Below are 14587 nucleotides of genomic sequence, written 5' to 3'. Positions count from 1 at the left end.
TGTGTGTGTGTCTATATATATATATATATATATATAGCCAGAAAAATAGCATCTTTTGTGACTGTATTATTTTTCTAAGTGAGTTTGTCTTTCTGCAAATTCCGAGTTAATTTATTGCCAGCAATTGCAATTTTGTGTTTCACAAAATTAAATTTTCAGGCATCTTTTATAAAGAGAAGGCAATTTTGATGAAAAATATCTTCATTATCATGGCAGATTTCACAATCTTTTTTACCTTATTGTGGTATGTGGTATACTAGAAAACAGTCATATTTTGAAATTTCTCTTGGTAATGTAGGTCAAAATTAGGAAGTTTTGCTATTGATCAGTTACAGCACTTATAACAGTCGCCACTTCTTAAAACTTGTAGTCACTTAAAAAAAATTGGAAATTTTAAGCAATTAATAAAATTGTTGATCTTAATAATGTAACAGATTTTTTCTTAAACATTTTTCAAAATATGGTAGACATTACAGGGTTCCAGGGTGCATAGCGTTTTTTAAAAGTGCTTAAAGATGCTTATTTTTGATTTTCGTTTTTTAAATGCCCTTAAAGGTGCTTTTTTCATTGGATGTTTTTAAAAAGTGCTTAATTTTCCCTTTACCATGTTGATTTTCACTTCGAATTATGCAAAAAGACACAGTTCACATTGTTTTATTCAACGTTTTCACTATTAATTCAACCACAGTCTATTTCGGGGTATTGTCGGTCCGTAGCGTATGAAAACTCCATTAGTTTTACATGATTCAAAATTTCAAAAACAATGCTAAAATTTATAATTTTTTTTTTTTGACATGACAGTTAAAACAAGATTAAACCGTCAATTGTCAAAAACTTTCCAACCCTGCTGCATTATGATATGTTTTTAAAGTGCTTGAAAATATTTTTTGAGTGCTTGAAAAGTGCTTAATTTTTGTTGAATAATTTGGCTATGCACCCTGGGTTCATTTCTAAAATGAAGAAAAGTTTTTAGAGACAAGCGTGAAATAAAGCAGAAATAATATCAGATTATAAAATATTCAAAATAACTCCATATTTATTAAAAAAAAATAATAAGATATACATTGGTTGCATTTTCACTGAAAAAAGTGACAAGATTGGCAACTGCATACAATTTATTAATAGCTATTTAATATATTTAATTGCCCTGTGGCGACCATTAATTTTACTCTCTATCTTGCAAGAAAAAATGTTATAAAATATTATCATTGGTTGAAAGGTAGCATAAAAAGGTTGCTTGATCTTTTTTTTTAAAATTTAGAAGAAAGAAAAAATCTATTTGAACTGAGTGACACTGTTAAGAAGCACTTTGCGTATGAAGAATAGTGTATGCCACAAGGTTCAGCTTGTGGCTACTGTGTAGCATGTGATTCAAGATAAATTTAAATAAAATGCTGCAATTGATTTTAGGATACATAAAGTTTTTAACTCTGGAAGATATAGAAGACTTGTTTTATTCTGGCACCACAGTCATTTACTTTTGTTTATATTGAAATTGGTCATTGTATTGTTTACTTACTATAATTAACTTTTAATTTTTTAAGCATTTTTAGTTAATAAACTACTATTGGTTGTTAAAATTAGATATTGTTGTTGAGGCCCTTCTGCTACATTATTTTAAATTATACATACATATATTATTTTTCATTATGTTTTATTTTTTACTTAGTATTGCACATTGTGTTATGTTATACATTACCTTTTAAAAATGTAAAATTATATTTTCACTAAGTTAAACTTTTTGAGTAGTCTTACATATTTTTGTGTATTTTAGATTGTATAATTGAGCATTTAATATTTTTTTTTTGGTTGAGCAATTTAATATTATATAATAATTTAGTACTATTTCCTATAAAAATCTTTACTAAAAACAAACAAGTTTAAACCCTAAATTTACACAATTCAGCATACTAAATTGTATAATAAAAGTAATCGAATGTTTTCATTTGAAAAGGGGAAAGAAAAAAAAATTCCTATGTGAAAACTTAACGAAATTCTTAAACACAATTCATGTTTTATGTTATACATTTATATATAAATCAAAAGTTGTTGTGAAATATATATTAATTGCATACTTATTGGCATAAAATAAACTACAATGCTCTTCACGAGAGGCCTAATTTTGACATCTTTTGCATTAATTATATCTTAAAAATTTTGATTTTCTCTCAAAATCATTAGCACATAAATTTTCATTTGACTCAGCTTTTTTGTTTTTATAATTTATATTTCTTTAGAAATTTTAATGAATTTCATTTATTTTTTAAACTAAAGTTGGTAAACTGACATTTTCGCTTATTTATTATTGTGAGTATCACAATTCTTTTAAAAATGTTTAAATTTAAAAAAAAATAGCATTTTTGTTTTTACAGTTTACTTCAGTGGTAAAGTCTCCATGAAAAATTTTAAATATTTTTAAAAATGAAATGAAGTTGAAACATTAACTTTTTATTATTATTATTGTTTATTATTGTTCGTATTTCAAATTGTTCATTTAAGAACTGTTGTGAAAATATTTTTCCTATGATTAATAATTTTTGCATTACTTTCAAGCTGCAAAATTTGAAATAACAAACAAACTGCTATTCGATAGTTATTTTAAACAGAATGTGTTTTGAGGATACTGCATGCCTTAACTGCTATTAAAGGATGTTAATAAAAATAAATAAAAACTTGTTGCAACTTGAAATTTAATAACAGTTCTTCATATATATATTTATTTCTACTACTTTTCAAAACACATTGTATTGCAAAAATTCTTTTTTGATGATTTATTTTATTTATTTCATGTCTTAATACTAGTCTGTTTAAAAGCATTTGTTTATTGTGTGGAATTGTTATTTTAGTGTGATTGCGAATTAGTAACTTGACATACTCTTGATATCCAAATAAAATGTGTAAACCATAAATGTTAAAACCATTTTAAGTTTTAAAACTTTGTGTAAAACTAAGCATTCACAACATGTTTGTAATCTTTCTTGTAAAGAAATAAAGTATTTAATTTAATAAATTTTGTTGTTAAAAAATTATTTTTATTAAAAAAAATTAACACAGACTAAATTTGGAGTATAAAATAACTTATAAAATTACGAATGGAACAAAAGAGGCGATGTCCTGAATCCCTTTTTAATTCAGTATTGGAAAATATATACACTAGAGCAGTGTTTCCCAACGTGGGGCCCACGCCCCACTGGGGGGCATTTTGATTGTTAAGGGGGGAAATTCGAAAATTGACTCGACACGAGTTAAATCCTTTTGTTCCGGGCCATTTAAATGCAATGCTAGATTTCTGTGCCAAAATTGAAAAAAAAAAAAAGAAGCAAATTCTTAAATAATTGAGGTCAATAAATATTACGTGACTTAGCGATTTTTTAGGCGACGAACCCGAAATGAAGTATCTGTTAACAGTCGATGGTAAAGCATTTGTGAGTTATTTAGCCGATATCTTTGAAAAACTAAACATATAAAATAAGGAACAAATGAAACTCTGTTTGATGCAAAAAACGAAGATATTTGGTTTCATTACCCTTATTGAGTTATCTCAGAAATATATTAACAACAAAAACTTTGAACAGTTTCATTGGCTCCAAAAATGTGAAGTAAATGATACAGCTTTACTTGTTATTGTCGATCATCTGAAAATTCTTTCGGCTGATTTAAAAGAAACATTTTCTGATTTAAAACAAATTGATTTTCCAAAACGGATGATGCAGTCAATGTTAGTGGATTTGTCTGATATATCAAATATGCAGTATCAAGAAGAACTCATAGAAATGCAAAATGATGAGTCACTTAAAATTTTATTTAATATAAAAGGAGTGATGGCATGGCTTTGTGAGGAAATAGAAATCAAATACCCAAATGTGCAAGAAAACTATTGTTACAGTTTCCATTTTCATATTTAGCTGAATGTGGATTTAGTTTTGTAAATGATTTACTGGTAAAAAAAAGAAATCGCCTGGATGTAATACAACGGGGAGACTAGAGACTAAATTGGAACATAAAATCTCTGTGCATCAAACATTCAGCGCAAGGATCTCAATAAATTAAAATATTAAATTATTATAGAAAAATTTTAAAATTATTTCGATTTTAAATTTAGTTCTTCATTATATGTTTTGAAAATTTACCTACTGTTAACAATTTCCTTGTGATTCGTTCCTAAAACCTATATTTTAAGCTACTTAAGTGAACAATTCAATTTTTTAATATTAAAATTTCTGGATATGTTACATAGAGGGGCATAGGAATTTTAGAAAGGATTAGGTGGGGCATGGCACAAAAAAGGTTGGGAAACACTGCACTAGAGGAACTGTCTTTATTGAGTGGGTAAAATTAATTAAGGAAGGGGATAGAGCGTTCGCCTTCCAATGAGGTGAACCGGGGTTCGATCCCGGCGATGGCTGGTCGATACGAATTCCGCATCCGGCTTGCACCGACTACAGTGCTGACGTGAAATATCCTCAGTGGTAGACAGATCATGGGTTAGAGTCCCCTTGCCGTCAGGCTAACCGTGGGAGGTTCTGGACTTTTACATCCCTGAGAAAGAACGGAAATTATGTATGTATTAATAAGTTAATTACAACTTATTAATAAGAAATTAATAAGTTGTAAAAATTAACTACTATGACAAGTTGAAAAGTAGACAATATCGAAGACGCAAAAAAGCAATTAGACAGGCACTAGACATAATTTGTTATATATATATACGAGGGCTATCTATAAAATAAGGTTCCCAAGGAGCTGCGGACGTCAGGAACGCAGTTAAACGGGGTTTGGTGGGACTGGCGTATAACTTGACTCCCTTTCCCCCAGTTCCCGCCCCGGCGAGCTATCTACAACGTTAATTCTTGTCTTGGTAGCCGTGAAAGATAGAGCTTCCATTTGTTTCTCCCGCCAGGTGTAAATTACGCTCTGTGATTTGTTTTTGTGCGCAAAAAACGTTCCTCCGGTGAACATTCATTCCCAACTGTGTGAGGTGCACGGGGAAAAGTGTATGAGTGTGTGCAAAATGTGCGCAAATGGTGCAGAGAATTCAAAGACGGACGTACAGACGTCCATGACGAACAACGTTTTCGGACGAAGCGTTTGCGAAAGTGGAAGAAGCAATGCTGAAAGATCGAAGGGTGGCGGTTCGAGACCCTAGCGAGATGATCCCTGATGTCAGTAAGTCCTGCATTCACAACATTTGGAGAGACAGCTTAGGATATGCCAAGGTTTGTACTTGGTGGGTCCCGATAATGCTGACGGATGACAACAAATGGCAACGTGTGGAAGCAGTCCGCGAATTTCTCCATGCCTACGAAACCGATGGCGATGAATTTTTGGACTCTGTTGTCACTGGGGATGAGACCTGTGTTCACTACATGACACCGGAAACAAAAGAACAATCCTGTCAGTGGAAACATCCAGGCTCGCCGAAGCCAAAGAAGTTTAAGGAAATTCGGTCAGCCAGCAAAGTGATGGCGAATGTCTTTTGGGGCAGGGAAGGGTTGCTGTTGTGCGAATTCCTGCCTACGGGCACAACAATTAATGCTGATCGCTACTGTCGGACGTTTAAGAACCTTCGGTGCGTGATTAAAAACAAGAGGAGAGGCATGCTCACAATTGGAGTGCGTCTCCATCAGGACAACGCTCGTCCACACACCGCCCGTGTCAAAACTGATCTCATCAACAGATTTGGATGGAATACTGTCACACATCCCCCTAACTGCCCAGACTTGGCCCCAGTGATTACAATCTCTTCCCTGAATTAAAGAAACACTTGGGAGGGACGCATTTCACAACCGACGAAGAGCTGAAGGAAGAGGTTTCAAGCTATCTTCGTGACTCGGCGGCAGATTTCTACGACTCGGGCATAAAGAAGATGGTACACTGCCTGTAAATATGCATTGATCTTAACGGCGATTATATCGAAAAAAAGAGGGAAGTCTAAGCTTTCGAAACATGTTTTATTCAATGCCAATAAACATGTTTTTCATTGTGAAAATTCGTTGGGAACCTTATTTTATGGACAACCCTCGTATATCGCCTCCAGGACGACATTTCCTGAAGTTCTAAGAAGCGTAAGTATGGATCATTGAAAAGTAAGTCATCCATTATTTTTCAAAAGTAGAAAATTTTTAATTATTGGGTTGACTTGTTTGAATCCTAAGAACACACTGCTGTGGAAGTGCAGCTTTTAAATAAAATGTATTAGTTATTTTGAGCATATATACAGTTTTATACAAGATGTTTTATTTATCTGTAGACATTTGAAGCACCACCAGGAGTACCCCCCTATTGTGTGTAGTCTAAAGACCTTTATTATTTATGACACTGTCTGTTTCTGTAAAACGAATTGGAGGTTGAGGTTCATCTATGTCAGAGGAAGGTTACTGACTACTTAACATCCAAATGTTTTATACTGTGGAAATGTTCTATTTTCAGTTTTAAGTAGCATGGATCAAAGATTTTCAGAAACCAAAGAATCGTTTTCCACTTCATTCTTGGGATAATATTCGGAATCGTTTGTTTTTCGACGGGATGGCAACAGCATAAGAGACCAAGGTTGTTCGTCACTCGAAGCAAATATCCCAAATATGATGGCTGTGATGAGACCAAGTATTCCACAGGGTATTAAAACAATTTTCCAATCACCGTGCTCCTGAAACGACAAACATTTAAATAACACTTTAAATGAATGTTGCAGTTAGAAAAAATATGGATTGCATTTTTAAAAAAAAACTAGATCAAATTTTTTTTCTCCAAAATATTAATTTCTGAGCAAATTTAAAAAAAGAATTGAAAATACGGTTGTGACTGGCAGAGTGGCTGATCATTGTTGATTATGCTGGTAGGTGGATAATTGAAGACGAATCATTAACACACATTAACACGAAATAACAAAGCACTACTGGAAATAGCAACCTAGCTATCAAAAAAGAAATATATTAACTCATTAACGATCGGTTAATTTCGAAGAAAAACTATTATAAAAGTGCCTATTTTTTTTCTCCTTGTGTCCCTGATTAGTGTTGGCATCTGATTTAAAATAAACTTACTATCTACAATTACCTTAAAAATATCCTGGTACTGCCATCTGGAGTGTAAAATGAGAAATAAAATGTTTTCCGGCCAAAAGAAACGAATTAGTTTTATTCTTATTGGCGCGTTACTACTGAACACTCCAGCCCGGAAATAACACGGGAGCGAGAAATAGAGGGTGAAACCTCACCCCGTCATTTTCACGGGAAAGGGAAAGGTAGGAAGGGGTTAAATAGAAATTAAATTGGTATACATGGTTGCATCGTCACGGGGTATTACCATGCAGCCAGTGCGGGAACAGTTTCAACAATTGGCGGTATTTTACCACAAACAATCATACTGCTCCAAGAAAAATAAAATAAAGCAACAGCAAGTCGGATGAGGAATACACACCGAAATAGTCAGAATTGAAGTTGAAGCTCTTTACACACACACACACACACACACGCACGCACGCACGCACGCACGCACGCACGCACGCACGCACGCACGCACACACACACATATATATATATATATATATATATATAAAGAATAATTTGATAATAACAGCAAATTCTTTTCCAATTTAGAGGAGATCATAGTTGAAATTCATTTAGCAACCTTTTCCTGTCCTGCAGTACAGTTATGGGCGTCGCAGGGGTCAATTTTTGAGGGGGTGAAATGAACATAAACTGTCATTATAGTTCTTTAGATTCCACTCAAGAAAAAAATATTTTCCTTATGAGCTAAATACTGGCAAAAAGGTTGATTATTTTAATCTTTTAAAGGTTAAATATACGTCTTTTTTATAATTTTATTTCTCAGGACATATTCAACCGATTTTACTCGAATTTTGTATTTTGCCACGTAAAATTACATGCTTTAAAATCATGTAAGAAACTATATACCTTTCAATAAAATTTTTTTTTCCGAATATTATTAAATAAAACAATAAAAAATAATAAATATATACTAAAATTTATTTTTTTTTTGCATAAAATTATCTTTGGATATATGAATTTTATAAGTGTGTGTAAAATTGTTTTCTATTAAAAAGTTTTCAAGATATGGCAAAATACGCAAAATGTAAAATTAGCATTAAGTTGTCCGAAATTTGGACCATTCTCCTGACGAAACTATGGGGACGATATTTCCCAAATTGTTGCTGTTCCCTATATTTTGGGGATATGAAACCCAAATCATTTGAAGAAATGTATGTTTATTCAGAGAAAGTATGTTTTTGTGTCTGATTTCGAAACTTATCGTCAGCACTAAATAATTTGCATATTTGAGGTCACCCCCTCAAACCATTAAGATTTTTTTTTATTGCAAAAGCACTTGACTTTACATCATTGGCCCCCATGCATCGAAGATGCATGGGATTGGAGCATATAAAACAAAAACTGAACCATTGAACAATACAAGAACAATATAATTACTTGCAAAACGTGAGCCACTTAAACATGAACGAGAATCAGTCGCTGGATACCAAACCATTAAGATTGAGTCCCAGATCGTGAAGATCCGATCATTAGATTGAAAGTTATTCAGGATGGTCCGTTTTTTATTTTGCGCACTATACATATTGCAGAATTGTAGATGCATGCTTTTGTTAAACAAAAAACATATCGAATGTTATTATCAGGGTGGCCATAATGTAATGGCTTTTTGGTGTATATAACTGCTTTGTTGTAAGTGAATTTAATACCGAAAGGGTTAATTACCGACTCCCAATGTACAGGCATTTTTGACTTTATGTTTGACAAAGAGTGTTAAATAATATATTAAGGGTGGTCATAATAAAATACTCACAATAATTTTTATGATAAAATCAAGTGGTTAATTGTGTAGAGTGTCTTTTTCTTATTCTTATGCTTACTTACAATTGAATATCCACTTCCCTCTCCTTTCATTTTCTCCAGAATCGAATCGAATACTATTGCTGAAAGTCTACTCACACTTGTACAGAGAGCTATGGTGATGCTTGCATAGCGAGGAGATATTTCCAGCACAGTTGGTAGGTAACCTAGTATGAGAGATTGATTAATAATGATTATATAATACATTCTGGGCCTTATTCTGTGACTATTAACACTGATTTATTATATTCTGGGACTTATTCACTTATATATTACAGTCTGTGACTTATGACTCAGAATAACACCTGCACCAAGTGTTCTTCTGTGCTTGCATAGCGAGGAGATATTTCCAACACATTTGGTAGGTAACCTAGTATAAAAGATTCATTGGGAATGATTATATAATACATTCTGTGTCTTATTCTGTGACTATTAACTCTTGTATATTATCTTCTGGGACTTATTATATATTACATTCTGTGACTTATGACTCAGAATAACACTTGCACCAAGTGTTCTTCTGTGCTTGCATAGCGAGGAGATATTTCCAACACACTTGCTAGGTAACCTAGTATAAAAGATTCATATGGAATGATTATATAATACATTCTGGGACTTATTCTGTGACTATTGACACTTGTCTATTATATTCTGAGACTTATTCACTTATATATTACATTCTGTGACTTATGACTCTGAATAACAACTGCACCAAGTGTTCTACTGAGCTGGCTTCCCCTGATAATATTCTTGCACACATTCGTAACAGATTGTTAGATAAAAATTATTCAATTAAAAGATTTCTACATTTCTTGGTTTATTAATAAAAATTTGGTTCAAAAATTTTCGGTTTTGATTTTATTGGGATAAAGTTTAAGCGAAATCATTTTATCTTCCGATTGCCATTACAACTCCAATCACAAACGTTTTTTTGTTTAAATTCTTATTTAATTTTTCTCTGTTATAAAATATCGTTTGATATTTTTTCCTCAAAAGATTTTTTAGCAATAGTGCATTAAGTTATTGCTGAATATCGCTTCAGAATTTTAAATTGTAATTTTGTATTCATTATTTTAATTGCATATGCATACCTGCCAACTTTTGATCCCTTCCATTACGATTTTTCCCAGTGGTAGTAAAATGGAATTAAAATTTCAATTGTAAGCAAAAAAATACGTTGTGTTTGAGGAAACATCAGCTGACAACCATGATAGTAACACATATTAATATATAAGCTTAATTTTTGTAAGAATAGTGGTGATCAAAATCATTTAAAAATTAAATTTATAAAAGAAAAAATAGTATATATTTACTACCACTTTAAATATGAAAATAAAATCTCCGTTTAAATACGGGAGAGTTGGCAGGTATGCATATGCGACGACCGACCACGGAGACCGATTGATGCCCTTGTAGAGTAAAGACGTGTCTTATCTCCGAGCGAATAATGCCGTACAACAGAACAGCTCGCGGCGGAAAGGTGCTACCGCCTAGCCGCCCAATCACACCTCAGCAGGAGGAATCGGATGGAGAGTACGTGGATGTTATCGTCTACGATACATATGAAGAAGCCATCAAGGCCAGTAAAGTCCACCCAAAATTCATCATGCATCCAGATTCAACTCAACTTCCAGTTGCATTCTACAGTTGGTTCAGTGATGATGAACTAAACGAAATAAAAGAACTATTTCAGACTTTTCTCAATTCCTGCGAATATGGACAGATTTTCGACCACTTTCAAAAAATGCTTGATACGGTCTTAATAGTTCGCAAGTTGAGGAGAGATAGTAAAAGAAGGGAAGAAAGGAGAAAACAGACAAAAAAGGAGGAACCAATGCCAAGCCATGAAGCTACTAGTGTTCCCGAGCCAACCACTACAACGCCCGAAATTATCACACCAACAGCCGAGATCACCCCTCCCCCCGCGGCGGAAAATATGGAGCTCAGTGTCGAGGCCACGGCCTCAGACTCTGAAAATCTAGAACAACCTCCAGGGAAGAAGAGGAGAAAGAGGAAGAAGAAGCAAAGCAAAGCAAAATCAGCAAGGCAGAAAACCAACTCTTCAGCCTCGGATCCTACTACTATCCCGGCAGTTACAAACAAAGCCCCCACGGAAACAACGAAGGAGAACACCAGTGAAAAGACTGAGACAACTACAGACGAGAAAGCTCAACCCAAGTTCCTAAAAGTTCTTATTCGAGGCCTCCCAAAGGACTTTGATACTGCAGAAATTTCTCTAGAATTAGGGAAGCTAAACATAGAAGTCTACAAAGTGATCCAGTTTCAGAAAAGGGTGGGTGGAGCCATTAGGCTCCTCCCACTTTTCCTAGTCATCTTGCCCACGCTAGCCAATCACAAGAAAGTTTACTTCACGGAGGAGATCAAGAATCACCCGGTTAGCGTAGAGAGATTTCACGGCGGCCGGCGGCCGCTACAATGTTTCCGATGCCAGGGCTACGGACACTCTCAGCGTACGTGTACAGAAAATCTAAGATGCATGAAATGTGCCGAAGGGCATTTTTCCTATCAGTGCACTAAGAGCCGAGATACTCCAGCAACCTGCTGCAATTGTGGAAATAGCCATACATCCAACTTTACTGGGTGCGAGGCCCGCCCCAGTAAAAAGAATATCCAGACCAAAGCCAAGACTCCTGCAACCACAGCCCATCGACTTGTATCACTAGTGAAGGAGTTACAAGATCTCATGAAAGACCAGGAAGTGGTGTCCCTGCTACAAACGCTACTAAAGGGGGTCTCCCCTTCCAACTGATGCCTCATCCCTTCAATCGACGTTGAACTCCATCAAAGACTAAATTCTGAACTTTACAGTTTACCTTTTTAAGGTTAACTTAGGACTTTTTAGCTTATGACCATATAGTTTCGACGAATCGGTGAGTGGCGCTTCGCGCCAATATACCGAGATGTATTTGATTCATAGCTCATAGCTAGGTATGCATATGCTTCCTAAACACAGTTTTACAGTTTACCCCGAGAGAGAGGATGGAGGAAAATTAATAAAAGTAAATATATACTTAAAAGTATGTACAACTTATTTATCTTTCAATAATTATAAAACGGGAACTTAACATCTTTGCCTTAAATTGTTGAATAAAAGGATAATATTATACGATTACTTTATAATGTGATAAGAACAATTTTTATTCATTTTTGAGATCCAAAACGTAAATATTACATAGCATAATTAAGAAGAGATGAAAAATAAGTATTGTTGATAAATATCGTTAAAAAGGAATAAATGGATAATTTATAGGCATATACCGTAATAATCTTTATTAAATCAATGCAAATGACAATTAAAAGTATCCGGATATTGTTTGTTTATTAACAATCATATCATTAAATTTTTCAATTTGATGATAATGCACGAAACGTTACGACAAAAATAATCTTTTTATGATTTATAATAGCTACGTAAAAGTTACAATTAAAAAACAATGGTTGCATTGGAAAGAAGAATGCCATTTAAAAAAGTTAAGAGAAGTTTCTTTATTATGGTTTTATTTTCATTTCTGATTTATTTTAATAAACTTTTGCGGAAATAATCTTTCCCATTTTGTTTTAAACAAAACATTGGTAAGGTAGTACTTTATAATTTATATTAATTCTATACTGGATCTTTCTCTAAAATCGATGAGCTTTCTAAATTTATATATTCAAATAAATATAATTTTTATTAAAATATAAAAATAATTTTATTTAAAAATTAAAAAGAAAAATGTGAGTTGAAAATCAAATGAAAATTCTTTCAAATGACAAAATAAATGGGGAAAGAAACTGTTGCATATAAGTGCTTAAATGTAGTGCCAGCAAAATTATCTTTATTTATAATATTATCTTTATTTAGAATATTTTAAAAATTGTTATACTTTTGTTTTTTAATTGTTTTCAACAAAGTTTGTTACATTTATATTGATTGAAAGTAATTAAATATGATACAGAATTAATAAAATACAATAATATCTTATAGATAATATCTTTCTGTCTTAAATGTTTCTAAAAAAATTCCAATAGATTATTTTCCATTTCAAGTTTTTTTACTGAACGGAAATGGAAAGTTTTATTCTTAGTAATAAGCAAATAATAAATAAACATAGTTATTCAGCTTAATTTCGTAATATTAATTTAGCTCTTAAACTATTTTAAAATTCCTAATGACTCTTATAATTAAAGCTAGTAAAGTTTTCCTAATAATCTGTAAAAATTGTAAGCTGAACTTTTAAACAAGTTATTAGTAAAAATTTGTAATTGTACAAAACAGATCTTAATAATATTTTTAAAAAAAATTAGGTTTCCTTGAATTATTGATAAATAAAATTACTACTGTATATTTGTGCGCTTAATATAAATTTCATAAAAAGTATTAAATTTCGAACATTTACTTGTGGTTAATTTATAAATGGTTAAAATTAGAATAATTACATTATCTTTTTAGTTTTACTTCGTATTATTGCATATTTGTTTAGTATAGCTGTTGCCTCACGGAAATCCGATATTTGGTCAATTTCCTTGTAACCATTTAGATTGATTTTAAATTTCAAACTAATACACTTAGAAATATTCCATTTCGTCTGTTAAACCGTTTAATGTAACACCATTTCATTTTATGGTTATTTTTCCCAATCTTGCAATTTACCTGACTTTTCTCTGTTTTGCGATATAACTAACTTATTATTTGAATTAACACGAGAGTCATTAACATAAAATTCATTACTTCTTAATTTTCTAACTCAATCCAGTAAATCCTATTTTGAAAGTATATATTCATTTGAAAATAATGACAGTTATTTCAAATTCAATCATATCTACTGCTTATGAAATCTACATTTCGTTACACAAAACTGCCATGCTGCCAGTTATAAATTTTTTTGTCGTCTAAAGTTACTTTATGCATTTAATAAAAAGAAAATTAATTTAAACATAAAATAGTTTTTCCGAAATTCATTAAAATTTGTTTACCTGTTAATGACATGGAGAGGAAAATGAAAGAAATAATGTAACAAATAATAGGTGATAAGTCACTGGGAATGTAGCTGAAACCCAAGAAAAGGGCATGCATTATAAATCCTAAGAGAGAAATAAAAGATAAAAAATGATGAAAATGCAAAGTAAAATTAAAAAAAAAACAATTATATTCAGGTTTACATTAAGATTAGTTTGCATCTATACAATAAGATAAGTTTAAACTGTATTTACCATTACAGAATGTGGTAAACACTTCCCCACTGACGATTGACCAATTTATCATCCAAAAAACTACAAATTTTAAATCTATTCTTTTCTGTATTTTTAAGCATTTAAAAACATTTTTAAGTCATAAGAAAAAACTTGGACCTATATTCGCTCTCAATGTTTAAAATGTCCACTTTTACCATAAAGGTAAAACTTCATCTGTTTTTAGCAGATTTGTTTTGAAACGAGTTTCACGACGCTCAGAATTTTTTTTTATCCATTTAGTTTAGCAATAATGGCAATTTTCCTATATTCAATAGCTCCGTGGGCTATTTGTACTTAAGTTATTCAGTAAAAATTTCAATAGTAAAAAGTCCAATTTCTTGCAATCAATTGCTAACCATTAAAAGAAAAAAAAAATTTGAAGAATGTTTATGGTTTTAATTATTGTGGTACATTACAGTGTATTGTTGAATTGAGAATCTTGTAAACTATACTTATTTACAAGATTGAGACATCATCTTGTAGAC

General features: G+C 32.1%; 1 protein-coding gene across 4 annotated transcripts in view; it reads right to left on the bottom strand.

Moving 5' to 3' along the window:
* Nucleotides 1-6215: 6215 nt before the first annotated feature.
* LOC107439806 (vesicular glutamate transporter 2.1) overlaps nucleotides 6216-14587 on the bottom strand; it is a 45585-nt gene continuing 37213 nt past the window's right edge. For all 4 annotated transcript variants that reach the window (XM_071183498.1, XM_016052513.4, XM_016052515.4 and 1 more), the window contains exons 10-12: nucleotides 13845-13952; nucleotides 8892-9034; nucleotides 6216-6646 (exon numbers count right to left, since the gene is read on the bottom strand). In XM_071183498.1, the coding sequence (XP_071039599.1) occupies nucleotides 6446-6646; nucleotides 8892-9034; nucleotides 13845-13952 (452 nt within the window). In that variant the 3' untranslated portion in view covers nucleotides 6216-6445. The remainder of the gene's footprint in view (nucleotides 6647-8891; nucleotides 9035-13844; nucleotides 13953-14587) is intronic.

The sequence above is a fragment of the Parasteatoda tepidariorum genome, chromosome 7 (assembly GCF_043381705.1).
Source record: "Parasteatoda tepidariorum isolate YZ-2023 chromosome 7, CAS_Ptep_4.0, whole genome shotgun sequence".
Classification (NCBI taxonomy): domain Eukaryota; kingdom Metazoa; phylum Arthropoda; class Arachnida; order Araneae; family Theridiidae; genus Parasteatoda; species Parasteatoda tepidariorum.
Note: the sequence above shows the minus strand (reverse complement) of the source record. Positions and strands in the feature narration are given on the sequence as shown.